We start from the raw sequence: 25,836 nt of genomic DNA, 5'->3' as shown, positions 1-25,836 counted from the left end.
AGAGAGGGAGAGAGGGAGGGAGGGAGGGAGAGAGAGGGAGAGGGAGAGAGAGAGGGGGAGAGAGAGAGAGGGGGAGAGGGAGAGAGGGGGAGAGGGAGGGGGAGAGAGAGAGAGAGGGGAGAGAGAAGGGGAGAGGGAGAGGGGGGAGGGGGAGAGGGAGGGAGAGAGGGAGGGAGGGAGAGAGGGAGAGAGAGGGAGAGAGGGAGGGAGGGAGGGAGAGAGAGGGAGAGGGAGAGAGAGAGGGGGAGAGAGAGAGAGGGGGAGAGGGAGAGAGGGGGAGAGGGAGGGGGAGAGAGAGAGAGAGGGAGAGAGAAGGGGAGAGGGAGGGAGAGGGGGAGGGGGAGAGGGAGGGAGAGAGGGAGGGAGGGAGGGAGGGAGAGAGAGGGAGAGGGAGAGAGAGGGAGAGAGAGAGGGGGAGAGAGAGAGAGGGGGAGAGGGAGAGAGGGGGAGAGGGAGGGGGAGAGAGAGAGAGAGGGAGAGAGAAGGGGAGAGGGAGAGGGGGAGGGGGAGAGGGAGGGAGAGAGGGAGGGAGGGAGGGAGGGAGAGAGAGGGAGAGGGAGAGAGAGGGAGGGAGAGAGAGAGAGGGAGAGAGGGAGGGGGAGAGAGAGAGAGAGGGAGAGAGAAGGGGAGAGGGAGAGGGGGAGGGGGAGAGGGAGGGAGAGAGGGAGGGAGGGAGAGAGGGAGAGAGAGAGGGAGAGGGAGATAGACGGAGAGGGAGAGAGGGAGGGAGGGAGAGAGGGAGGGAGAGGGAGGGAGGGGGGGAGGTCTTCCGCCTGTGGTTCACTCCCCAGATGCCTGTCCTGGCCGGGAGTCCGTGGGGGCTCCCACGTGGGTGGCAGGGACCCAGGCACCGGAGCCGTCACCTCCGCCCCCAGGGTCTGCGTCGGCGGGAGGCTGCAGCCGGAGCCGGGACTGGAACCCAAGTGTCCGACGTGGGGTGCGGGCGCCGTGGCCACGGGGCCACCCGGCCACCGCCCAGCAGGGCGCTTGGGGGAACTGGAGGGAGCCGGGGGCTCGGGGGCCCTGGGTGCCGGTGCAGGGGGGGCCGTGCTGGGGCTCTGACGGCGCCGGCCTCGCCCGCAGCCCTGCTGTCCGCCCAGGGCGTCCGCGTGGAGCACACGGCCGAGCTGCGGGGCCTGCGGTTCGCCAGCAGCCTGCGGCACGAGGCCTCGGACTACCACCGCGCGCTGACGGCCGCGCTGGAGACGCTGGTGCGGCGGGCGGCCGGGGCCGGGGCGCGGCGCAGGGGGCTTCCCGTGCCGCGGGGCGGGCAGGCCGGGTGGAGGCTGCAGCCCACGGAGTGGGGCCCACGGGGGGGGGACAGGAAGGGGCTGGGGGAGGCTCGGCGTTCACGGGGGTCCCTGTTGCAGTTTGTCAAGAGCTTTCGGAAGACAGAGCTGGAGAGCAGCTGCGTGGGCTGCACGGTGCTGAGCTATGGGTGAGTGCAGCCTCCCTGAGGATGGGGGGAGAGTCCAGCTGGAACATTCTGGAATATTCCGGAAGGCTCCACGGAGAGGCGGGTGCTGAGCTATGGGTGAGTGCAGCCTCCCGTGAGAGTGTGGGGGGGGAGTGGGCCTTGGCAGGCTTCTGGAATGCTTTGGGACATTCTGGAAGATTCTGGAACCTTCCGGAAGGTCCCGCCGAGAGGCAGGCCCCTCTCCCCAAGGACTCCCGCCCCCCCCCCTCCGCAGGGACGGGAACGCCAGCGTCCTGGTGCGTTTCCAGCTGCACTTCCTGCTGCGAGCCCTCTGGCCGCTGAGCCTGGCGCTGGAGGCCGACCTGCTGCAGCAGGGCGTGCGGGCGCAGCTGCGGGGACACGGCGTGCTGCTGGCCCCCTACGGCACCCTCGAGGCCGCCGAGCTCACGGGTGAGGACGGCACGGGGCCCGGGGTGGGGCGAGGGCCCGCCCCTCCCACGAGCTGTCTGTCCCGCGGCCTCGGGAGCAGCGGTGGGCGGCGCAGGAGCCCCGGATCCTGGTCACCCCGCCCGGACTCAGGTCTGGGAGTGACGCGGAAACTTCTAGAAAAATGCACAAGTCACGGCTGCTTTACTTTACTTATATTTTAAGATTTATTTACTTGAAAGGTAGAGTTACAAAGAGAGAGAGAGAGAGAGAGAGAGAGAGAGAGAGAGAGAGAGAGAGAGAGAGATGGGTCTTCCATCCGCTGGGTCATTCCCCAATTGGCCGCAGTGGCCGGAGCTGAGCTGATCCGAAGCCAGGAGCTCCATCCGGGTCTCCCATGTAAGAGGCAGGGGCCCCTGCACCTGCTCGCTCCCAGGGGGCGCATGCGCAGGGAGCTGGGGGCGGGGCCAGTGACAGCCCCCCTCCCCGCCGTCGCCCCGCGTGGACTGTGGGCATCTTCATCGCCCGCTGTCCGCCGGCAAATCTCCGTCTTGGGCGCCCGCCCCCGGGAGGCCTGGTGCCTGCAGGGTCTGTCCCCGGTCCAGGCACCCCCTCCCCGTGGGTCACTGCGCGGGGAGGGGCGGCCGTGCCTGGCTCTCCCGGCGCCCACCCGCGGCGGACGGCTGCACCCAGCAAACGTGCGTCTCTGTTCGCTCCAGGAAGCCGTCGGGGGCCGTGGACACGCAGGGACTCAAACACAGGTGGGTTTCGCAGCCGAAGGGGGTGGGGGATGGGTGGGCGGGTCCTGCCCTCTGGGGCCCCCGGGGCTCCCTCTTGGCTGGAAGGGGGGGGGGGGACGCTGGTCAGCCTGTCCCTGGGGCCTGAGCCGAGCCAGGCGGAGTTACAGAGAGAAGGGAAGAGAGAGAGGGAGAGGGAGGGGGGCTTTCCATCCGCTGGGTCACTCCCCAGGTGGCCGCCACGGCCAGGGCTGGGCCGGACCGAAGCCAGGAGCCAGGAGCTTCCTGCAGGTCTCCCATGGGCGCAGGGGCCCAAGCTCTGCGCAGAAGCGCGTTTTGGGCAGAGACCCTGGGGGTGGAGGTGCTGGCCCCTGCTGGACACGGCGGACCCTGGTCCCCGGCTCCTGTCTCCAGGCGGCTGCCCCGGGAGCGCCTTCTCCTGCGGGAACGGCCAGTGCGTGGCCAAGGTGAACCCGGAGTGTGACGACAGCGTGGACTGCGCGGACGCGTCGGACGAGGCGCACTGCGGTCAGTCCCCCCGGGTCCCTCCCGGCTCCGCCCTGGCGCCCGCAGGAGCCAGGACAGCCGAGGGGGCGCGCGGCAGCGGGCGGACACGCGGAGCGCTCCCCGGCGTCTGCAGGCGGAGGAGGGCCGTGACCCCCGCCCCGTCGGGGCCCACCCGCGAGGGCTGCCGTGGCGCCGTCTAAAGCAAGGGGGAGCCCCCACCGCGGCGCTGGGCGCATCGCCCATCTCTGCCTGCACCTGCGCACGATGTAGCCTTCCTGTTCTTAGATTTCTTTATAATATTGATTTGAAAGGCAGAGCCATGGAGAGGCAGGGCCTCCTCCCTCGGATTCACTCCCCTTAGTGGCCACAGCAGCCCGGGCTGGGCCGGGAGCCAGGGGCCCCCACGGGTGCAGGTGCATCAGCAGGGAGCTGTCTGGGAGGTAGAGTAGGCTCCGCCGGGTCCGCTGCGGGGTGGGGGCCAGCTTGGAGGGCTTTGGACAACCCGGGCCCGGTGGGGCAGAGGGGGAGGCAGTGTCCCCGGGCGGCTGACCGCAGGAGACAGCGAGGGCTCAGCCGTGGGGCTCGGGGGTCGGTGCAGCGCGGGTGGGGTCAGCCCGGGACTCCTGTGCCGCCCGCTGGGGGTGTGTGCGTGACCCTGGGCGTCTAACCCGGGCGGTGCGAGGCGCGGGGGTGTCCCGGCCGCTGACCTTGTCCTTGCAGACTGCGGCCGGCAGCCCGCGCGGAGCTCGGCGGGCAGGATCGTGGGCGGCGTGCAGGCGGCGCCCGGGGAGTTCCCCTGGCAGGCCAGCCTGCGCGAGGGCAAGGAGCACTTCTGCGGCGCCGCCGTGCTGGGCGCGCGCTGGCTGCTGTCGGCCGCGCACTGCTTCAACGAGTGAGTGGGAGCCCCGCCCGCCCCCCTGCCGCCCACTGCTTCAACGAGTGCGTGCCCCCGCCCCCGCCTCAATGGGAGCCCCTCGCAGCTCGTCTCCTCTTCCTTCTCTCTAAGATCTATTTTACTGTATTTGAAAGAGAGTGAGGTCTTCCATCTGCTGGTTCACACGGCCAGAGCCGGAGCTGAGCCGATCCGGAGCCCGGAGCCGGGAGCCAGGAGCTCCATCCGGGTCTCCCCCGCGGGAGCAGGGCCCCCAGCACTCGGGCCATCCTCCACTGCCCTCCCAGGCCACAGCAGGGAGCTGGACCGGAAGTGGAGCAGCCGGGACTCGAACCGGCGTCCACGTGGGATGCGGGCACTGCAGGCGGCGGCTCTACCCGATGAGCCACGACGCTGGCCCTTCTCTTTTAATTAAGAACGCTCGATCCAACAGCACACGTACTACAAGTAATCGGATCAGATGGCTTCTTAAACTCATTAACTTTAAAAATTACTTGGGGCTGGTGCTATGGCATAACGGGTAAAGCCACCACCTGCAGAGCCGGCATCCCGTAGGGACCCCGGTTCGAGTCCCGGCTGCTCCACTTCTGATCCAGCTCCCCGCTGATTCTCCTGGGAAGGCAGTGGACGATGGCCCAAGTGCTCAGGCCCCTGCGCCCGCGTGGGAGACCCGGATGGAGCTCCTGGCTCCTGACAGGCGCAGCTCCGGCCGTTGCGGCCGACTGGGGGGAGAACCAGCAATGAAGACCTCCCTCTCTCTCTGCTTCTTTGTAACTCTGCCTTTGAAATAAATACTCTTTTTAAATAATTATTTAATGTACCTGAGAGGACAGTGTCAGACACAGCTCCCGCCCGGTGGTTCCCGCCAGAGGCCTGGAGCTGGGGGCTCCCACGGGGGTTCAGGGGCCAGGTCCGGAGCCGGCACTGCTGTGTGTGGGTAGGGAGTCGGGCGGAAGCCGAGCCGGGCCTGGACCCGAGGCGCTCGGCTGTGGGGTCGCGAGCGTCCAAGCAGCGCTGAGCCGCCGCCCCGGCTCTGACCTGGTAGCGTCTCACGTCTGGGGCTGGGTCATCGCCTGCTGGGCGCTGGTTCTGGTCCCAGCCGCTCTACTTCGCATCGGGCTCCCTGCTGACGACGGCCCCAGCGCTTGGGGCCCTGAACCCGCGTGGGAGGCCCGGGGGGGCTCCTGGTTGGGCACTTGGGGGGGCGGAGCTCCTGGCCGCGGGCACTGGGGGTGGGGCTCCCGGCCGCGGGCACTGGGGGGGTGGAGACCCTGGATGGGGCTCCGGGCCACGGGCACTGGGGGGGGGCTCCTGGCCGCGGGCACTGCGGGGCGGAGCTTCCGGCCGCGGGCACTGGGGGTGGGGCTCCCGGCTGCTGGCACTGGGGGGCGGAGCTGGCTGCGGGCACTGGGTGGGGCTCCCGGCCGCGGGGCGGTGCACGGTGCCGCTGGCTCGCTCCTGCTCGCTGTCGGCCCGCCTCCTCCCGATGACTGACGCCCGCGGTGCCCTCCCCCCTGCAGGTTCCAGGAGCCCGGCGAGTGGGTGGCCTACGCGGGCTCCACGCGCCTCAGCGGCTCGGAGGCCAGCACGCTGCGCGTCCGCGTGGCGCGGGTGGTCAAGCACCCGCGCTACGACCCCGACACGGCCGACTTCGACGCGGCGCTGCTGGAGCTCGCGGGGCCCCTGCGCTTCGGCCGCCACGTGCAGCCCGTGTGCCTGCCGGCCGCCGCCCACGTCTTCCCGCCCGGCAGGAAGTGCCTCATCTCCGGCTGGGGCTACCTGCGGGAGGACTTCCGTGAGCACCCGCGCTCGGGCGGGGGTGGCACGGGGCGGGCGGGCGGGCGTCGGCTGGGACCCGCGTCAGTCCCGGCTCCCTGTGTCGGACCTGAGACTCTCCCATGCGCTGAGCTGCATCCGGGGCTCCCACGCGGGTGGACAGGGGCCAGGCTGCCCATGAGCAGGGAGCAGGGGCGCCCCAAGGGGCGGCAGGTCTGGGCGCGGAGGGCGAGCTGTGAGCCGGCTTGATGTGCTGCCCGCCTGGTGCCGCTTGCTGGCGGCTGGGAGAGGCCTTGCGCTTCCCGGCTCCGGGCGGCTGCAGCGCCGCCAGCGCCCTCACCCCACTCCCCTCTCCGGCCGAGGCAGTGGTCAAGCCGGAGGTGCTGCAGAAAGCCACGGTGGAGCTGCTGGACCAGGCCCTGTGCGCCGGCCTCTACGGCCACTCGCTCACCGACCGGATGCTGTGCGCCGGCTACCTGGACGGAAAAGTGGACTCGTGCCAGGCGAGTGCCCGGGCGGCTCGGGGTCTCCGGCTCCCCGGCCCTCCCCGCCCCCTCTGAGGTGTGGCTCTGCCCCCCAGGGGGACTCGGGGGGCCCGCTGGTGTGCCAGGAGCCCTCGGGCAGGTTCTTCCTGGCCGGCATCGTGAGCTGGGGCATCGGCTGCGCGGAGGCGCGGCGGCCCGGGGTGTACGCGCGCGTCACCAGCCTGCGGCACTGGATCCTGGAGGTGATGGGCGGGACGCCCACGGCGGCTCCCGCTCCCAGCAGCCCCGGCGGCACCGCGGGACCCACGCCGGCCCCCGGCCCTGCGCCTCCGGGCTCGGCCAGCACGCCGAAGCCACGAGGTACCGCATGTCCTCTCTGTGCGGGCTCGGTGCCCTGGTGCCGGCTTTCTCCCGCGCTCCGGGGGAGAGATCGGTGATTGATTGTGGATGTCTGCGGGGGGAGGGGGAGGGGAGAGGTCCTCCACCCGCTGGCTCCCTCCCCAGATGGCCACAACCAGGCTGGGCCCAGGTGCTGCTCTCCCAGGTGCATCAGCAGGGAGCGGATGGGAAGTGGAGCGGCTGGGGCTTGAACCGGCGCCCACGTGGGGTGGCGGCCTGGCCCGCTAGGCCGCAGCGCCGGCCCCTCCCTCTGCTGCTTTTCCCGGTTGTCTGGGATTCCGCTTCCCTCCCCGGGGCCGGTGTCCACCTGTCCTGAGCAGGCCCGGAGTCCCGACCCCTGCCCCTGTCCCCCCGCAGGGTGCGGGGCCAGGCCCGCCATGGAGAAGCCGACGCGGATCGTGGGCGGGCTGGGGGCGGCGCCCGGCGAGGTGCCCTGGCAGGCCAGCCTCCAGGAGGGCTCGCGCCACTTCTGCGGGGCCACCGTGGTGGGCGAGCGCTGGCTGCTGACCGCCGCCCACTGCTTCAACCAGTGAGCCCCCAGCGCCCCTGCTGCGGGGGCGGGGCGGGGCGGGGGCCGCGGGCGGGGCCGCTCTGAGGCGCCTGTCTCCCAGCACCAGGGTGGAGCAGGTGGGCGCCCACCTGGGCACGGCGTCCCTGCTGGGCGTGGGCGGCAGCCCCGTGAAGGTGGGGCTGCGCCGCGTGCTGCTGCACCCCCAGTACGACCCCCGCCTCCTGGACTTCGACCTGGCCGTGCTGGAGCTGGCCAGGCCGCTGGTCTTCAACAAGTACATCCAGCCCGTGTGCCTGCCGCTGGCCATCCAGCAGTTCCCCGCCGGCCGCAAGTGCGTCATCTCGGGCTGGGGGAACACGCGCGAGGGCAACGGTGAGCTGGGCGCTGGGGGGCGGAGCTCGGCGGGGTGGGGCCGAGGTCAGCGGGATGGGAGGGGGCCAAGGTCGGGGGGGCGGGGCTCGGCGGGATGGGTGGGGCCGAGGCGAGATGGGAGGAGCGGAGCTCAGCGGGGCGGGCGGGGCGGAGGTCGGGGCGAGGTGGGATGGGCCGGGGTTGGGGGGCGGAGCTCAGCGGGATGGGAGGGGCCGAGGTCGGAGCTAGGCGGGATGGGAGGGGCGGAGCTCGGGGGGCGGAGCGGAGGTCGGGGCGAGGTGGGATGGGCCGGGGTTGGGGGGCGGAGCTCGGCGGGATGGGAGGGGCGGGGCTCGGGGGGGGCGGGGCGGAGCTAGGCAGGATGGGAGGGGCGGAGGTCGGTGGGGTGGGCGGGGCGGAGGTCGGCGGGGTGGGAGGGGCCGAGGTCGGGGGGCGGGGCGAAGCTCCGCAGGATGGGAGGGGCGGAGCTCGGCCCCCAGGCACCCCCGGGCTCGCCACCTGCCCCGCCCCGCCCCGCCCCGCAGCCAGCAAGCCCGACGCGCTGCAGACGGCGTCCGTGGGCATCGTGGACCAGAGGACCTGCAGCGCGCTCTACAACTTCTCCCTCACTGACCGCATGGTGTGCGCCGGCTTCCTGGAGGGCAAGGTGGACTCCTGCCAGGTGGGCGGGGCCTGGGGCGGCCAGGGGGCGGGGCTCCCACACCCAGCAGCCATGCAGGAGGTGTGGGTGCAAGGGTCGAGGAGGTGGGTGCGGGGGCTGGGGGCTTCTCACCCAGCAGCCACCACGCAGGGGGAGACGTGGGCGCGGGCGCGACCAGGCATCCTGCGTTTCAGGGCGACTCGGGGGGCCCCCTGGCCTGTGAGGAGGCGGCCGGCGTGTTCTACCTGGCCGGCATCGTGAGCTGGGGCGTGGGCTGCGCGCAGGCGCGGAAGCCGGGCGTGTACGCGCGCATCACCAGGCTCAAGGGCTGGATCCTGGAGGCCATGTCCTCCGCCCCCTCCGGGGCCACCAGGCAGCCCAGCACCACCGGCCCTCCCCCGGGGACCACGGCTGGCCCTCCCAGCCCCGCGGCCGCCACGCCCACACCCACCACCACCACCACCGCGGCCAGGGCACCAACGCCGCAGCCCGCCACGCCGGGGACCGCCACGCACTCCCAGCTGCCAGGTGCGGTGGGACGCGGAGGCGCGGGGCGGCCGCGGCCGTCACTCCCTCGGGCCCTGGGTCCCGGAGGCGCTGGGCCCGGACCCTCCCTAGCGCCCTGACCGTACCTGGACTCTGTGAAGTTGGGGCCACTGCTGGGACCCTGGCGGCCAGCCCTGCCCCCCGCCCACCTTAGAAGCTCCTGGGGCTCTGTGTAGGGGAGGGGGCTCCACACAAGGCCCTGGGCCAGTGCCCCCCGCCCCCACTCCCGGGTTCTGTGTCGGGGAGGGCGCTGCCCGCTGGGGGACACGCCGGGTACCGCGGCAGGCACCTGGGCTCCCCTGCCTGGCCGGGCCTGCCCGTGGACAGGGGTCCGGGGCCCGGGGCCGATGGCCGTGGACAGGGGTCCGGGTCCGGGTCCGATGGCCGTGGCCCCCGTCCTGCTCCATGAAGGCCTCCTTTCACCAGGGCGCCTCAGAGCCTGGGGGCCGTGGGTCAGGTGGGCCCTCAGGCCCCGTGAGCCCCCAGGACCACTGCTTCGGCAGGAGAGGACCCCAAGGGAGCCAGGCCCCGGGGCAGGGGCAGGGGGGCTGCTGGCCGGGCGGGGCCCGGAGGCCTCATGGTCTCGCTTCCCCGTCTGACCCCGCGTGAGGGGGGCGTGCCTCTTACTGAGGCCAGGTGGGGGAGTTCCGGCCCCTCCTTCATAACCCCCTCCCATGGGGGGGCTGAGCCGAGTGCAAGGCTGCTGGGCCCGACCAGCAGGCCCGCGGGGAGGGGGCATCTCCATTCTACATCCCCGGGGCTCCTGCGCGGTGCCATGCGGGGGAGGGGCCCGGCCCGGGGTCGCCCGCCCCACCCACCCACGCGCGGCCCGGCTCCCCCGCAGACTGCGGCCTGGCCCCGGCGGCGGCCACGCTGACCCGGATCGTGGGCGGCAGCGCGGCGGGGCGCGGCGAGTGGCCGTGGCAGGCGAGCCTGCTGCTCCGGCGCCGGGAGCACCGCTGCGGGGCCGTGCTGGTGGCCGACAGGTGGCTGCTGTCCGCCGCGCACTGCTTCGACACGTGAGTCCGCCCGCCCCAACAGCGGACGAGCCCGTGGGGGCACCGGGACCCTCCCCGCCCCCGCCCAAAGGCCACCGGAAAGGGGCGGGGTCAGAGCTGGGATCCCGGCGACCGGGTGCTCCTGGGTGGGTCAGCTCGCTCCAGCGGTAGGGGCCGACCCCACCGCTCCCGGGCGCGCCGCCGAGACCCACGCCCGTGCCCGCGCCCGCAGCTACGCCGACCCCCGGCAGTGGGTGGCCGTCCTGGGCACGCCGCGGCTGGGCGGCGCCGAGGGGCAGCTGGAGCGCGTGGCGCGCATCTACAAGCACCCCTTCTACAACGTCTACACGCTGGACTACGACGCGGCGCTGCTGGAGCTGGCCGGGCCGGTCCGCCGCAGCCGCCTGGTGCGGCCCATCTGCCTGCCCGAGCCCGCGCCCGCGCCCGCGCCGCGGCCGCCCGGGGGCGCGCGCTGCGTCATCACCGGCTGGGGCTCGGTGCGCGAGGGAGGTAGGCGCGGGGCGGCGCGCCGGTGGGGCCCGGGCGGCGCGGCGCGGCCTGGCGCGGGGCCGGCCCACCGCAGGCGTCTCCCCGCAGGCGCCATGGCGCGGCACCTGCAGCAGGCGGCCGTGCGCGTGCTCAGCGAGCAGACCTGCCGCCGCTTCTACCCGGTGCAGATCAGCAGCCGTATGCTGTGCGCCGGCTTCCCGCAGGGCGGCGTCGACAGCTGCTCGGTGAGCGGGCGGCCGGGGGTCCCGGGCCCTCCCCGCGGCCTCCGCTGAGCCCCCTCCTCCTCCTCCTCTCCCTCAGGGCGACGCCGGGGGTCCTCTGGCCTGCAGGGAGCCCTCCGGCCGCTGGGTGCTAACGGGGGTCACCAGCTGGGGGTACGGCTGCGGCCGGCCCCACTTCCCCGGCGTCTACACCCGGGTGGCGGCGGTGAGAGCCTGGATCGCGCAAAACATCCAGGAGTGACCCTGCCTGTGCCAATAAACAGCTCCCGCCCGCAGCCCGACGGCTCAGCGCCTCCTTGTCCCGCGCGGGGCCGGGGGGGGGGCGGGGGGGCAGCCTCGCAGCGGGCACCGCACTCCCCCGCCCGCGCCCAGAGAGAAATGCGGGTCCCCGCGCTGGCTCAGCCGTTTATTCGCCCTCGCGGGGTCACAGCGGAGCGGGGCCCGAGCGCCCCCTCCCCACCAAGGTCCAGACCCGGCCCCGACGCCCGGCCTGCGGCGTCCGGCTCGGTCACAGGTTGGCGCGCTCCCGCTGCAGCCGCGAGGTGTAGGCGCGCGACACGGTGTTCCAGGCGTCCATGTAGCGGTCCATGCACATGGCGATGCACTTCTGCGGCGGGGACACGCGGCTCAGCCGGGGACACGCGCGCGCCCCGGCCCTCCCCGCCGGCGCCGGGACCCCGCGCCCCCGCACAGGCCTCCCCGCCGGCGCCGGGACTCCGCGCCCCCTCCCCGCCGGCGTCCCGCGTCCCTGCACACGGACACCCCGCGCCCCCTCCGCCGCCCCGCGCCCCCGCCGCCCCGCACACACCTCCCCTCCGGCGCCGGGACCCCGCGCCCCCTCCCCGCCGGCGTCCCGCGCCCCCGCCGCCCCGCGCCCCTGCACACGGACACCCCGCGCCCCCGCCGCCCCGCACACACCTCCCCGCCGGCGTCGGGACCCCGCGCCCCCGCACACGGACACCCCGCGCCCCCGCCGCCGCCCCGCGCCCCTGCACACGGACACCCCGCGCCCCCGCCGCCCCGCACACAGCTCCCCTCCGGCGCCGGGACCCCGCGCCCCTGCACACAGCCTCCCCGCGCCCCCGCGGGACTCACCTGCTCCGAGTTGTCCAAGGAGCCCCCCGGCTTCCCGATGCACTTCCGGAAGCACTTGTCCGTCATTCTCTGCGGAGACACGCGCAGGCCTCAGCCGCGCCGCCCGAGCCCGGGCGCCTCCGCCTCCGCCTCCGCCGCGCCGCCCCCGGCCCGCACCTGCAGCAGCTCCTGCGCGTTGGCCACGGCGATCTGCACCTTCACCTGCTCCATGATGAGGCCCGGGTCCAGCTTCCCGCCGCCCGAGCCCCCGAAGTCCGAGCCGAAGCTGCCCTCCATGGCTCCGCAGTCAGCCGGACTGTGGCCGCGCGCACCGACCCGTCTCCGCGCCGGAAGTCGCGCCGCGCGGGGCACCACGGGAAGCGGAGCCGGCCGGCGGACTACAACTCCCACAATGCCCGCGCATGCGCGAGGCGCCACGCTTCCGCCGAATCCCGTCGCGCCTGCGCACTCCCGCGCGCGCCTGGGGCGGAGCCAGGTCACGTGACGCGGCAAAGCCCGGCCCAGGCGACAGCGGCCTGGACGCCCAGGGCGAGGGGAGGTGGCCAGGGCCGGCGACAGAAGGAGCGAGCGGCCGCGGTTAGAATCAAAACGTTTATTGGAGTGTTGTTGTACAAAAGGTTCCAGTCGTAAAATGCGTTACAAACCACGGGAGGGGCCGCATGCATCCGGGCGCGTGACCGGGACCCCCCCCAGGGCCGCGACCCCCCGAGCCCACGCGCACAGGGCCACGGGGTTCCCGCCCCGCCGCGGGAAGGCGTGGGGTGAAGACAACTTCCCTGCGCGCGAGGCGTGCGTGCCCCGGGGGCGCGTGGGGCAGCGCGGGGGCGGGGCCCGGGCGGGGGTCTGGGCGGTCGGCCCGAGGGGTGGGGCTGACCCATGTAAAAAAATAAATATCCATTAAAAAAATAGCGTCTGTGCGTGGGAGGCTCCTGCGGCCGGGCCGCGGCTGACGGACAGGAGCCACGCACCGACGGGGCCGTGCGGGAGCTCCCGGCCGCGACCCCCGCAGCGCCAGCGTCCCTGGGCGCCCGCCGCGCTCGCGGGCAGGGGTGCGGGCGGGGGTCCCGGCCGAGGCGGGGCCCTGCTGGCGCCTCCCGGGACCGCCCCGCCCCGCCCCGCCCCGCCCGCGCCCGCAGTTGTAAGAATTCTCGGGAAATGGTATCGGTGTGGGGAAAGCCAATGATAGAAAACTACAGTCCTCGGGGGCCGCGGGCGGGGCGGCGCTCACATCACGCGGCAGCCTCTCGACGTGGTGCGGGGGTCTCCCTGCGGGGAGGGCGCGCGTCAGGCCCCAGGCCCGGCCTTCGGGGCGCTCCCTCCGGGGAAGGCCCCGCCCGCAGCCCCGCCCGCAGCCCGGGACCACGCGGGGACGCCCCCACCCCGCCCCCACCCTGCCCGCAGCCCAGGACCACGCGGGACGCCCCCCACCCCGCCTACAGCCCCGGACCACGCGGGACACCCCCGCCCCGCCCCGCCCGCAGCCAGGACCACGCGGGACGCCCCGCCCGCTACCTGCTGGTGGAACAGGTCCTCCTCGCCCAGCTCAGCCTGCTCGTCCCCGTCCTCGTCTCCGTCACCGCTCTCCCGCACGGCGGCGGCGGACTGCTTCACCGTGCGCATGGCCACCTCCTGCAGGCGGGGGCAGCGCTCAGCCCGCGCCCCCCGCCCCGCCGCCGGCACCTCTCCGTCCGCGTTCAGCAGCCCCGTGCGCACGCTCAGCCCGCGCCCCCCGCCCCGCGCCGCCCCCAGCCCCAGCTGCCCCGCCGCTCGCCCGCACGCACGCACCTCTCCGTCCGCGTTCAGCAGCCCCGTGCGCACGCTCAGCCCACGCCCCCCGCGCCCCCCGCCCCCCGCCCCCCGCCGCCGGCCCGCACGCACCTCTCCGTCCGCGTTCAGCAGCCCCGTGCGCACGCTCAGCCCGCGCCCCCCGCGCCCCCCGCCCCCCGCCGCTGCCCGCACGCACGCACCTCTCCGTCCGCGTTCAGCAGCACCGTGCGCACGCTCAGCCCGCGCCCCCCGCGCCCCCCGCCGCCGGCCCGCACGCACGCACCTCTCCGTCCGCGTTCAGCAGCACCGTGCGCACGCTCAGCCCACGCCCCCCGCGCCCCCGCGCCCCCCGCCCCCCGCCGCCGGCCCGCACGCACGCACCTCTCCGTCCGCGTTCAGCAGCACCGTGCGCACGCTCAGCCCGCGCCCCCCGCGCCCCCCGCCCCCGCCGGCCGCACGCACCTCTCCGTCCGCGTTCAGCAGCCCCGTGCGCACGCTCAGCCCGCGCCCCCCGCGCCCCCCGCCGCCGGCCCGCACGCACGCACCTCTCCGTCCGCGTTCAGCAGCACCGTGCGCACGCTCAGCCCACGCCCCCCGCGCCCCCGCGCCCCCCGCCCCCCGCCGCCGGCCCGCACGCACGCACCTCTCCGTCCGCGTTCAGCAGCACCGTGCGCACGCTCAGCCCGCGCCCCCCGCGCCCCCCGCCCCCGCCGGCCGCACGCACCTCTCCGTCCGCGTTCAGCAGCCCCGTGCGCACGCTCAGCCCGCGCCCCCCGCCCCGCCCCCCGCCCCCCGCCCCCGCCGGCCGCACGCACCTCTCCGTCCGCGTTCAGCAGCACCGTGCGCACGCTCAGCCCGCGCCCCCCGCGCCCCCCGCCCGCCGCAGGCCCGCACGCACCTCTCCGTCCGCGTTCAGCAGCACCGTGCGCACGCTCTCGCCCGCGCCCCAGCTGCTCTGGCTCTTCCACACCAGCGTGGACGGGGGGCTGTGCGCCACGCCCGCCCCGGCGGCCCACACCTGCGGGCACCAAGCACGCGTCGCACCACGCGCCTCGCAGCCGGGCCGTGGGCCCCCGCCCGCCCGCCCGCCAGCCCGCACTCACCGTGACCGTCTGGCCCGCGCGCAGCACGTACTTGGGCGTGAACTTGTAGGCGATCTCGGGGCCCTCCAGCACCTGCCGCTTGATGCGCCAGTTCCCCAGGGGCTGGTCCTGGGGGGCGCGGGCGTGAGCGGGGAGGAGTGGGCGGGGCGCGGGGCGCGGCGGGTTCGGGGTATGAGCGGGGAGGGGCGGGAGGCGCGGGGTGTGCGGGAGCCCGCGCCCGCTCACCTTGTCCGAGCTGTTCTTCAGCTGCACGAACCTGCCCTCCAGGTCCACGTCCTCGATGCCCACGGCGCCCGCGGCCGAGGCCTGCTGGGCCAGGCGGAAGCCGCCGCCGCCGCCCGGCCCGCTGCTCACCAGCTCCTCCGCCTCCAGCCGCCGCCGCTTCCCGCGGCCCGTGCGCCCGGCCGTGGACACGCTGCTGCCGGGGCTGCTCGCGGACGCGCGCGAGATCGTGACGCGCGAGGACGGGCTGGGGGTCAGCTTCAGCCTGGGGGGGGGCAGGTGTTGGCAGGCGCCCCGGCCCCTCCCCACGCCCACCTCTCCTGCGTGATCCCTCTCCTCCCACCCCCACCCTAACCCCGCCCCACCTCTCCTCCCGCCCCACCCACAAGGCCCCGCCCCTCCCCTAGCCCCGCCCACCTCCTCCTGCCCCCGCCCACCTTTCCTGCCCCGCCAACAAGGCCCCGCCCCTCTCCTAGCCCCGCCCACCTCTTCCCCGCCCCTCTCCGCCCCGCCCACCTCTCCTCCTCGCCCTCCAGCAGCTTGCGGTAGGCGCTGATCTCCATGTCCAGCGCCAGCTTCACGTCCAGCAGCTCCTGGAACTCGGCCAGCTGCTGCTGCACCAGCTCGCGCATGGCCGCCATCTCCTGTTCCTTGGCGTCCAGCATCTTGCGGAACTTGTCCCGCTCGCCCGCCGCGCTCTCCTCCAGCTCCCGGATGCGGTCCTCGGCCGCGCTGGCCTGCGCGGGGGCGGGGGCGGGTGAGCGCGGACCCGGGCCCCGGGAAGCCCCCCAGGACGGGCCGCGCGCTCACCTGCTTCTGCAGCCCGGAGAGCTGGTAGCTGAGCGACTCCACCCGCATGCGCGCCTCCTGCAGCTCCTCGCGCGCCGCGCTGGCCGCCTTGTCCTTCTGGTCGGAGCTCAGCCTGGCGCTGTCCAGCTGCGGGGCAGGGGTGCGTTTGGGGCGCGGGCACCACTCCGGCCCCGCCGCACCTTGGCCTGGGAGGTCGGCTCCAGCTCCTGCCATTACAGCCGCCCCGAGCACCGCCCCCGAGGACCTTCGCCTGGTAGGTCTGCTCCAGCCGCCCAGGCCCTGCCCCTCACATGCCCCACCCAGGCCCCGCCCCGAGCCCGCACACCTCAGCCTGGTAGGCCTGCTCCAGCTCCTGCCGCCCAGGCCCCGCCCCGCCCCACCCACACACCTCGGCCTGGTAGGCCTGCTCCAGCTCCTGCCACCCCGCCCAGGCCCCGCCCCCGCCCCACCCACACACCTCGGCCTGGTAGGCCTGCTCCAGCTCCTGCCACCCCGCCCAGGCCCCGCCCCCGCCCCACCCACACACCTCGGCCTGGTAGGCCTGCTCCAGCTCCTGCCGCCCAGGCCCCGCCCCCGCCCCGCCCCACCCCCACGCACCTTGGCCTGGTAGGCCTGCTCCAGCCGCCCAGGCCCCGCCCCCGCCCCGCCCCTGCGCACCTCGGCCTGGTAGGCCTGCTCCAGCTCCAGCCGCCCAGGCCCCGCCCCCCCCGCCCCGCCCCCCCCCCCCCGCGCACCTTGGCCTGGTAGGCCTGCTCCAGCTCCTGCCGCCCAGGCCCCGCCCCCGCCACCCAGGCCCCGCCCCGCCCCCGCGCACCTTGGCCTGGTAGGCCCGCTCCAGCTCCTGCCGCCCAGGCCCCGCCCCCGCCCCGCCCCCGCACACCTTGGCCTGGTAGGCCTGCTCCAGCTCCAGCCGCCCAGGCCCCGTCCCCGCCCCGCCCCCTCGGCCTGGTAGGCCTGCTCCTGCCGCCCAGGCCCCGCCCCCGCCCCGCCCCGCCCCGCCCCGCGCACCTTGGCCTGGTAGGTCTGCTCCAGCTCCTGCCGGTACAGCCGCACCTGCTCGTCGTGCTGGCTGCGCAGCTCCTCCAGCGCCTGCGCCATCTTGAAGTCGTACTCCTGCTGCCGGCTGCTGTCCACCTCCACCAGCTGGCGCTCGTGCCGCCGCCGCGTCTCCCGCACCTCCTGCGGACGGAGCGGCGGGTCCAGGGAGGCCGCGGAGGAAGGGCCGACGCCCGGCCCCCGGCGCGCAGCAGCCCAGACGGCTCAGGTGCCGGACGCAAAGCCCGTGGCCCCGGCGCCCGCACCCCAGTGCAGCTCCGGCCAGCGCACACCGGGGGCTCAGTGCCGCCCAGACTCGGGTCTCTGCCACCCCTGGGAGGCCCTGAGGAGCTCCCGGCCTCTGCCTGCCCTGGGCCTTGGGGAGCCACCCGCGGACGGGGCTGCTCTCCAGTTACGCAACCGGCCATCACCGGGTCAATGAACCAGCTAACCAGCCGATCGGCCCGCCAACAGGGAGGTCTCCAGTGAGCCGCACGCACACCCACCTTCCCGGCGCCCCTCGCGGCGCCCCGCGGCGGCTCCCCACAAGGGCACCTGCAGGCGCCCCTCGGGGACGGCTCCTGGGGGCCCGCCCTGCGCGCCCCTGCGGGTCTGCTCCTCCCGGCTCCCCGCGGAGACTCCCTCCGGGGCTCCAGGCCCCTCGCGGCTGCCCCCGGGGCCTCCTCCGCGGCTCCTGCCGGCCTGGGGCCTGGACGAGGCCCGGCCTGGGCCCCGCCCCTCAGCTGCATGGCTGGGCGGCCAGCGGCTCCGCGGGCGGTGAGCGGGGCAGTGCGCGGCGCCCAGGTTCCACTGTGATGGCACAAGGGGCGGGCCCGGTGGGCGGGGCCTCCGGAGCCCATGGCCGCGCCCGCCCCCACCGCACCTCCTGGAACACAGCACAAGGGCGGGGCCTGCCCGGTGGGCGGGGCCTCCCGCGCCGATGCCCCCACCGCCCGCGCACGCACCTCCTCGAACACGCTCTTGCGGAAGTCCAGCTCCTCCTGCAGGCTCTGGCAGCGGTTCTCCAGGTCCACGCGCATCAGCGTCTCCTTCTCCAGCTGCTGCTTGGCCACGGCGTGGCCGTCCTCGGCCTGCGGGACACGGCCGGCTCAGGGGCCGCCCCGCACCGCCCCGCCCGCGCCTGCGGGCCGCCCGGGGCCTACCTTGGCCAGCTGGGCCCGCAGCTCGGCCGCGGCGCTCTCCAGGCCGCCCTTGTCGCTGAGGGCGGCGGCCAGCTCGGCCTCGCTGCGGTGGACAAGCGCCTCCAGGTCCTTCACGCGCGCCTGGGCCGCGCTGAGCTCGCCCTCCCGCTTCTTGGCACTGGAATCCACAGGGCGCGTTAGGGCCGGCGCTGCGCAGCGGGGGAGGCCCCACCCGCAGGGCCCGCATCCCACGCGGGCGCCGGTTCGAGTCCCGGCTGCTCCACTTCCGGTCCAGCTCCCTGCTGTGGCCTGGGAGAGCAGTGGACGATGGCCCAGGTGCTGGGCCCTGCACCCGCGTGGGAGACCCGGATGGAGCGCCTGGCTCCTGACTTTGGATCAGCACAGCTCCAGACGTTGTGGCCATCTAGGGAGTGACCCAGCGGATGGAAGACCTCTCCCTCCCTCCCTCCCTCCCTCCCTCTCTCTCTCTGGATAACTCTGCCCTTCTAATAAATAAATCCTAAAAAAAAAAAAAAAAAAGAGGGTACATTGGCTGGGAGGCCGGGGCCACCGGAGTCCCCGAGCCACGGCGCCAAGAGCCCAAACACAGGGTGCTGTGGGCCTGACCCTCTCACCCGAAGGCCAAGGGTGGGCCCAGCTGGCCGGGGCACGCTCCGTCAGGAAGGCCAGCAGGGGCAGTGGCACCCACAGGCCCCTCCACGGCCGAGCTGCCTGGATGGAGGGGTGTGGCTCTGGGCAGCAGCAGGCGGGGCTGGGAGACGCCGGCCTTCCCTGCTCTGAACAGGACGGGCCGCCGGTTTGAGGCCCGGGCGAGCGTCCGCAGGTGGGCGGCCAGCGAGGCCCAGGCCCAGGGCTGAGTCCACGACGCAGCTGTCGCCCGGGGACAAGGCTGCGGCTGAGCGCAGGGGTGGGACAGCTCGTGGCACACAGGACGCCGGGGACGGGGCGCGGCCCGAGCGGGGCAGCCCAGACCCCGCAGGTCTCCGTGCGGGACCTCGCGCGTCCGTCCCCGGGCCCCGCCCCCCACAGGCCCCGCCCACCTCTTGCCCGCCTCCTCCAGCTCGGCTTGCAGCTTCCCGGCCTCGATCTGCAGCCGGGCGCGCTCTCGGGCCGTCTCGTCCAGGACGCGGCGGGCGTCGGCCAGCTCCGCCTCATACAGCGCCTTGATGCCGCTCACCTGGGAAGACACGGCGAGGTGGGGCCGCGGCCGGCGCGGGGCACGCACGCACGCGCGCGCGCACAGAGCGAGGTGGGGGCCAGGGAGGGCCGCGCCCCTCACCCGGCCGAAGCGCACGCGCAGAGCGAGGTGGGGCCGCGGCCGGCGCGGGGGCCATTCCCCTCCCCGGGCCGACACGCACGAGCCGACAGTAGGGTCCGCGAGCCCCCGCACCGCGCGACAGGCCACAGCGGCCCTGCAAGGAGGCGGGAAGGGCAGGTGCGGGGCGAATCCAGTCGCCCCAGAAGCTGCTCCCCAAAGCCCTACATGCCGGCCAGCACCCTGGGTCTGCCCGGAGCCACCCGCCAGGCCGTGGCCAGCTCCCCGGGCGGCCCCTGCCGCGACGGCACAGTGTGCCATCACCACGCGCGCCCTTCACCCCCAGGCTCCGAAACCAAACCCGGCAGGCACGGACACGGGGGCCAGATCCGTCCCCGCCCTCCACCCACCCCCACTGTGACAACCACCCGTGTCCCCAGGGGCCGTCCTCCCACTCCCAGGGTGCTTACCCGGCCCGCTCCTGGGCTGTGGGGACCCCCCCTAGGCCTGTGGGGACCCCCTGGGCTGTGGGGACCCTCCTGGGCTGTGGGGAACCCCCTGGGCCTGTGGGGACCCCCTGGGCTGTGGGGACCCCCCTGGACTGTGGGGACCCCCTGGGCTGTGGAGACCCCCCTAGGTCTGTGGGGACCCCCTGGGCTGTGGGGACCCCCCGGGGCTATGGGGACCCCCCGGGGCTGTGGGGACTCCCTGGGCTGTGGGGACCCCCCTAGGTCTGTGGGGACCCCCTGGGCTGTAGGGACCCCCTGGGCTGTGGGGACCCCCTTGGGCTGTGGGAACCCCCCCGGGCAGTGGGGACCCCCCTGGGCTATGGGGACCCTCCTGGGCCTGTGGGGACCCCCTGGGCTGTGGGGACCCCCCTGGGCTGTGGGGACCCTCCTGGGCTGTGGGGACCCCCTGGGCTGTGGGGACCCCCTGGGCACTCCCCAAAGCCTGGACGGAAAAGGCTCCTCCTGCAGGCTGCAGCCCAGGCCCCCCCAGCCTGCCTATGCACACACAATGCAGATACTGCACACATAATGCACACACTACACACGTGCACACAATGCGTGCAGACTGCACACACTGACACAGGCGCCCCGCATGTACACACATGTATGCACACAATACACACTGCACACACATGCGCACACGCATGCACACTGCACACACAAGTGCACACGTGTGCACACACATGGGCAGAGCCCATCTGGGCGCCCCCCGCAGCAGGACCAGAGCTGAGAGAAGCTCCGGCCCTCGTGTCCTGACGGGAGCGCGGGCACAGGCAGCGAGGGGCGGGCACAGGCGGCGAGGGGCGGGCACAGGCGGCGAGGGGCGGGCACAGGCGGTGAGGGGCGGGCACAGCCGGCGAGGGGCGGGCACAGCCGGCGAGGGGCGGGCACAGGCGGCGAGGGGCGGGCACAGCCGGTGAGGGGCGGGCACAGCCGGCGAGGGGCGGGCACAGCCGGCGAGGGGCGGGCACAGGCAGCGAGGGGCGGGCACAGGCGGCGAGGGGCGGGCACAGGCGGCGAGGGGCGGGTACAGCCAGGAGGGGCGGGCACAGGCAGCGAGGGGCGGGCACAGGCAGCGAGGGGCGGGCACAGCCGGCGAGGGGCGGGCACAGCCGGCGAGGGGCGGGCACAGCCGGCGAGGGGCGGGCACAGCCGGCGAGGGGCGGGCACAGGCAGCGAGGGGCGGGCACAGGCGGCGAGGGGCGGGCACAGGCGGCGAGGGGCGGGTACAGCCAGGAGGGGCGGGCACAGGCAGCGAGGGGCGGGCACAGGCAGCGAGGGGCGGGCACAGCCGGCGAGGGGCGGGCACAGCCGGCGAGGGGCGGGCACAGGCAGCGAGGGGCGGGCACAGGCGGCGAGGGGCGGGCACAGCCAGCGAGGGGCGGGCACAGGCGGCGAGGGGCGGGCACAGGCAGCGAGGGGCGGGCACAGGCAGCGAGGGGCGGGCACAGGCGGCGAGGGGCGGGCACAGGCGGCGAGGGGCGGGCACAGCCGGCGAGGGGCGGGCAGGCTGGGGTCTCCAAGGCAGGCAGGGGGAGGGGGCACGAGAAGGAGAGCTCGCCGAGCGCCTGCTAGGACGGCACGGTCAAGGCCCAGCCAGCCTCACAGCCACGGCCTCCTGGCCTGCCCCTAACGAGGGCCTCTGGGGGCCCCCGGATGTCCACGCAGCGTCCCGGGTCCCTCCGGGCCACACGGTCAGCAGGCACCACGACTCGGAGCTGCCGGCCGAGCGCCCCTTCGCGTGCCCCGGGCTGTGTGAGGCTCAGCGTCTGAGATACGTGGGCCCAAACCGCGGCGGCCACGTCACAGCCGCCAGACCCTCCGCAGAGACACACAGGGACGCTCGGAGCCACCTGCCCGGACTCCCGCCCACCATGTGCATGGCGGCGGCCTGCGGCGCCAAGACCCCAGCCAGCGTCCGCCCACACTGGAGCAGTACGCAGCCAGGAACAGGGTGGGCTGACACTCACTGCGTGTGGGGGGCCTGAGGACGTCAGGCCCGGGAGAGACACAGAGGCCCCCAGCTCCACGGGGGACACGGCCAGGATGGGGGACTCCAGGGGCAGGGACAGGGACTCCAGGGGACAGGGACTCCGGGGGACAGGGACTCCGGGGGACAGGGACTCCGGGGGACAGGGGACAGGGACTCCAGGGGACAGGGACTCCAGGGGACAGGGACTTCGGGGACAGGGGACAGGGACTCCAGGGGACAGGGACTTCGGGGACAGGGACTCCGGGGGACAGGGGACAGGGACTCCGGGGGACAGGGGACAGAGACAGGGGACAGGGGGACAGGGGACAGGGACTCCGGGGGACAGGGACTCCGGGGGAAAGGGACAGGGACTCCAGGGGAAAGGGGACAGGGGACAGGGACTCCAGGGGACAGGGACTTCGGGGACAGGGACTCCGGGGGACAGGGGACAGAGACAGGGGACAGGGGGACAGGGGACAGGGACTCCGGGGGACAGGGACTCCGGGGGACAGGGACAGGGACTCCAGGGGGCAGGGGACAGGGGACAGGGACAGGGGACAGGGGACAGAGACAGGGGACAGGGGGCACGGGCCTTCTTTTGGGTGACAAGCTCTGGAGCTGGTGGTGATGGCTGCAGCCCCCATCCCGGGGGCAGGAGTCGTGTGTGTGGGCCACGAGAAGACAGTGCAAGGACAGAGGGGGCGGGGGTCGGCCCCGACCCTCCCTCACGGACAAGACCCCGGCAGGCGGGCCGGAAGGCGTCCGGCACAGCCCACGGCGACCCCGCCCAGCGGCCTGCAGGGACCCGCGCCCTCCCCTCTGAGGGGTCTCGTCCCCGGCTGTGAAGCCAGCCCACCCTCAGCCCAGGCCCGCGAGGCAGAAGCAGCGGCACAGCGCGGCGGGGACAAGGACGCCACAGGCACCCGCGGGGCCCAGGGCACAGAGGGACAGACCAGGGGCCGCCCGCTCCCTCCCCGCCCCCGCCCCCGCCCCCGCCCCCGGGGCTTCTTCAGGCCGCAGTGGCTGACAGGGAGAGAGACGGCACTCTACCGAGGACACTGCTGCCCCTTGTGTGGGCTGACAGGTGTGGACGCTGACAGATACGGAGATCGACAGCTGCGGAGCCGGGGGCGGGGTGGGGAGGGTCCGGGCCCTGCGCCTCCCCAGCAGGCTCTCGGCGGGGACAGGTGCGGGGGCTCCGTGGGGACAGGTTCATGGGCTCCGTGGGGACAGGGGCAGGGGCTCCCTGGGGACAGGGGCAGGGGCTCCGTGGGGACAGGTGCGGGGGCTGGGCGGGGACAGGTGCGCGGCCCCGCTGCCCCACACTTGGCAGGCGCTGTGGCTCTGCCTCCCAGGGCATCGTGCTACGCCCGCCTGCGGCACCCCTGCACACGTGGGGCGCCTGTCGGGACGGGGAGACGCTAACGGGAGCCGGCCCTTCCCTGGGGGTCCCACAGCCGCAGGGGTCACGGGCTACAGCAGGTGTAACCCAGCAGGGCTTGCGGGACACGGCGTCAGGTCTCCTCCCCCTGCCCCACCCAGCACCCAGCACCCAGCACCCAGGGACGCCCTCCAGCCACGCCCACCTGGCCAGAAGTGGCCTCCCCACAGCGGAGGGACCACGGCACTGGCCCGCTGTGTGACTAGGGGGGCTCGGGTGTGCACAGCGCCACCCCCCCCAGGCCCTCCCCACGCCCCTGGACCCGGCCCCTCCCCCTCCACAGCCCTGTGACTGCCCCTCCCGCACTGGGGGCTCACGGGGGGGGGGGGGCGCTCGTCACCTGCTCGTCACCTGTTGTCTGGCCCCCCCTCCCTGTGCCCGCTGCAGGCGGCCGTCCAGCCTGGCCGGGGCCCAGCGGGGAGCAGCTGTCCAGCCCTCTGGCGGGAGGACCAGTGTCGCCTGCTCACACCCCGTGCCCCCGCCTGCCGGCACGAGTGGCCGAGGCAGGTGGCCCCGGGACGGCCCTGCCCTGCTGCACAGCTGGCGGGAGCTCCGCTCCGAGAGGCGGACACACCGCAGGGCCCCGCGCCAACCACGCTGCCCACGCGCCCTCGCCTGGCCCGCACGGCGCCCCTGGTGAGGCCTGCAGGGCTCGGGCGCCCACCCTGCGCCCATCTCAGAGGCCGGGGCGCGAGGTTGGTCCCCGGGGAGCGGCTCTGCCCTGGGGCCCGCAGCCCCGGGAGTGCAGGTGTCTGAGCCCCCTCCCCCCTCAGGCTGGGTGTGGGGGAGGGGGAGAAGCGGTGGGCTGGCCAGGGCTCCCCCAGCTCAGACCCCACCCTCATTCCCCGGGAGGCAGAAGTGGGTGCCTGGGCCCCCCAGAGCCCCCCTACTGCCAAGTCTTCCCTGCAGCCCTGGGGGCGGGGCCGCCCAGCCCTGCCCCAGCACCCAGGACTCACCGCGCCCCGATATCCCCTGACCACACGTGACCCCCCGGACCCCTCGGAGAGCCTGAGCCCCCGCACCTACGCGAACCCCCGACTCGCCCCCACCTCCAGGGGGTCTACACTGGCTTGCGCCCCTTTGGCAAGGGGGCCCCCAAGTTTCCCAACTCCTTGATGGGCTGGACACCCCAGTCTGCACCCCTCAGGGAGTCCCGGTTCCTGTGCCCCTGCAGCTCTCACTCAAGGGGGCCCAGGTCCGGGCTTTCTGGGAGGGGTCCTGCCCAGCCTCCCCCTCCCGCAAGGAGCCCCCAGGCCCTCTGCAAGTGGGGGCCAAGACCCCCACATTCCTGGGGGGCACCCCGAGCCCCCCAGTTCTCCAGAGGCCGCTCTGGTGCCCACCCCCTGCTCAGGGGCCCGAGAGGGGGCTCGTGGGGTCCACACACCCTCACGTCTACAAGGGGGGCAGCGCCTGCTCAGTCTACACCTCCCCCTGCAGTTCTGCAAACCGGGGACCCCCAGCGGACAGCCCCCGACCCAGAGAACGGCCCTCGCTGGAGGAACACCTCACCCCCAGCAGACGGGGCGGGCCCGGGTCTGCACCCTGGATCGGGGTCACCGAGAGCCCCCGGACGCCCGGGGGGGCGGGGCCAGCCCAGCCTGCACCCCACCCCCGGGACCCCCAGAAGACGGCGCCCCACCCGGGGTCCCCCGAGACCTACTCCAGCCAATGGGGCGGGCCCGGGTCTGCACCTGCGTCGGGGCCGCCCGGGGGGCGGGGCCATCCCAGCCTGCACCCCACCCCCGGGACCCCCAGAGGACGGCGCCCCACCCAGGGTCCCCCGAGACCTACTCCAGCCAATGGGGCGGGCCCGGGTCTGCACCTGCGTCGGGGCCGCCCGGGGGGCGGGGCCATCCCAGCCTGCACCCCACCCCCGGGACCCCCAGAAGACGGTGCCCGACCCGGGGTCCCCCGAGACCTACTCCAGCCAACGGGGCAGGCCCGGGTCTGCACCCTGGATGGGGTCACTGAGAGCCCCCCCCGACACCCGGGGGGCGGGGCCAGCCCAGCCTGCACCCCACCCCCGGGACCCCCAGAGGACGGCGCCCCACCCGGGGTCCCCCGAGACCTACTCCAGCCAATGGGGCGGGCCCGGGTCTGCACCTGCGTCGGGGACTCCCGGGGGGCGGGGCCAGCCCAGTATGCACCCCACCCCCGGGACCCCCAGGAGACGGCGCCCCACCCGGGGTCCCCCGAGACCTACTCCGGCCGACGGGGCGGGCCCGGGTCTGCACCCTGGATGGGGTCACTGAGAGCCCCCCCCGACACCCGGGGGGTGGGGCTAGCCCAGCCTGCACCCCACCCCCGGGACCCCCAGAAGACGGCGCCCGACCCGGGGTCCCCCGAGACCTACTCGGGCCGAGGGGCGGGCCCGGGTCTGCACCTGCGTCGGGGCCGCCCGGGGGGCGGGGCCAGCCCAGCCTGCACCCCACCCCCGGGACCCCCAGAGGACGGCGCCCGACCCGGGGTCCCCCGAGACCCACTTCGTCCGACGGGGCGGGCCCGGGTCTGCACCTGCGTCGCGGACACCCGGGGGGCGGGGCCATCCCAGCCTGCACCCCACCCCCGGGACCCCCAGAAGACGGCGCCCCACCCGGGGTCCCCCGAGACCTACTCGGGCCTCCGGGCCCCCGCCTCGCCCCGCGCGCCCGGGCCTCCGGGCCCCCCGCCTCGCCCCGCGCGCCCGGGCCTCCGGGCCCCCGCCCCGCCCCGCGCGGCCCGCGTACCTCGCGCGTGGTCACCTCCTCCTTCTCGGAGATCTTGAGCAGCAGCCGGTCGTTCTCCAGCTCGAGCGCGCGGACGCGGTCGATGTAGTGCGCCAGGCGGTCGTTCAGCTCCCGCAGCTCCTCCTTCTCCTGCAGCCGCGACAGGCGCGTGGGCGACAGCGGCGTGGCGGGCCCGCCCGCGCGGCCGGGCAGCGGCGTGGCCATGGCGGCGGCTGGCGGCCTGCGCGGCTCCCGGCGGCGGCGGCGGCGGCGGCCCGGGCTCGGCGCGCTCATTCAATCCGCCGCCGCGCAAGATGGCGCC

General features: G+C 74.8%; 3 protein-coding genes across 5 annotated transcripts; 1 reads left to right on the top strand and 2 right to left on the bottom strand.

Moving 5' to 3' along the window:
* Positions 1 to 1,370: 1,370 nt before the first annotated feature.
* TMPRSS9 (transmembrane serine protease 9) lies at positions 1,371 to 10,712 on the top strand (the record flags this gene model as incomplete). Its single annotated transcript, XM_070067721.1, is given in 16 exon segments — positions 1,371 to 1,438; positions 1,692 to 1,867; positions 2,563 to 2,604; positions 2,995 to 3,108; positions 3,808 to 3,979; positions 5,500 to 5,774; positions 6,122 to 6,258; positions 6,336 to 6,600; positions 6,997 to 7,168; positions 7,251 to 7,522; positions 8,047 to 8,183; positions 8,357 to 8,690; positions 9,553 to 9,727; positions 9,939 to 10,216; positions 10,304 to 10,440; positions 10,517 to 10,712. Coding segments are annotated over 16 exon segments (2,916 nt in total), but the record flags the coding sequence as incomplete, so codon positions are not given.
* A 117-nt stretch (positions 10,713 to 10,829) lies between these two features.
* On the bottom strand, positions 10,830 to 11,950 carry TIMM13 (translocase of inner mitochondrial membrane 13). The gene is made up of 3 exons (XM_070067725.1): positions 11,689 to 11,950; positions 11,533 to 11,601; positions 10,830 to 11,044 (listed from the first exon to the last, which is right to left on the bottom strand). The coding sequence occupies exons 1-3, from the start codon at positions 11,806 to 11,808 to the stop codon at positions 10,946 to 10,948; spliced, it is 288 nt and encodes a 95-aa protein (XP_069923826.1). The 5' UTR covers positions 11,809 to 11,950; the 3' UTR covers positions 10,830 to 10,945.
* A 159-nt stretch (positions 11,951 to 12,109) lies between these two features.
* On the bottom strand, positions 12,110 to 25,836 carry LMNB2 (lamin B2). 3 transcript variants are annotated; one of them, XM_070067722.1, is made up of 12 exons: positions 25,536 to 25,834; positions 18,673 to 18,809; positions 17,633 to 17,789; positions 17,435 to 17,560; positions 16,443 to 16,613; positions 15,435 to 15,560; positions 15,141 to 15,361; positions 14,628 to 14,889; positions 14,403 to 14,510; positions 14,198 to 14,317; positions 13,045 to 13,161; positions 12,110 to 12,798 (listed from the first exon to the last, which is right to left on the bottom strand). In XM_070067722.1, exons 1-12 carry the CDS (start codon positions 25,806 to 25,808, stop codon positions 12,757 to 12,759), a joined length of 1,860 nt encoding a protein of 619 aa, XP_069923823.1. In that variant the 5' UTR covers positions 25,809 to 25,834; the 3' UTR covers positions 12,110 to 12,756. The 3 variants fall into 3 exon arrangements, with proteins under 3 accessions (XP_069923823.1, XP_069923824.1, XP_069923825.1); XM_070067723.1 differs by lacking the exon at positions 14,198 to 14,317 and having other exon boundaries at positions 25,536 to 25,836; XM_070067724.1 differs by lacking the exons at positions 17,435 to 17,560; positions 17,633 to 17,789; positions 18,673 to 18,809; positions 25,536 to 25,834 and adding an exon at positions 16,976 to 17,354.

Source organism: Oryctolagus cuniculus, unplaced genomic scaffold, assembly GCF_964237555.1.
Source record: "Oryctolagus cuniculus unplaced genomic scaffold, mOryCun1.1 SCAFFOLD_170, whole genome shotgun sequence".
Classification (NCBI taxonomy): Eukaryota; Metazoa; Chordata; class Mammalia; order Lagomorpha; family Leporidae; genus Oryctolagus; species Oryctolagus cuniculus.
This window is presented reverse-complemented; position numbering and strand designations above follow the sequence as displayed.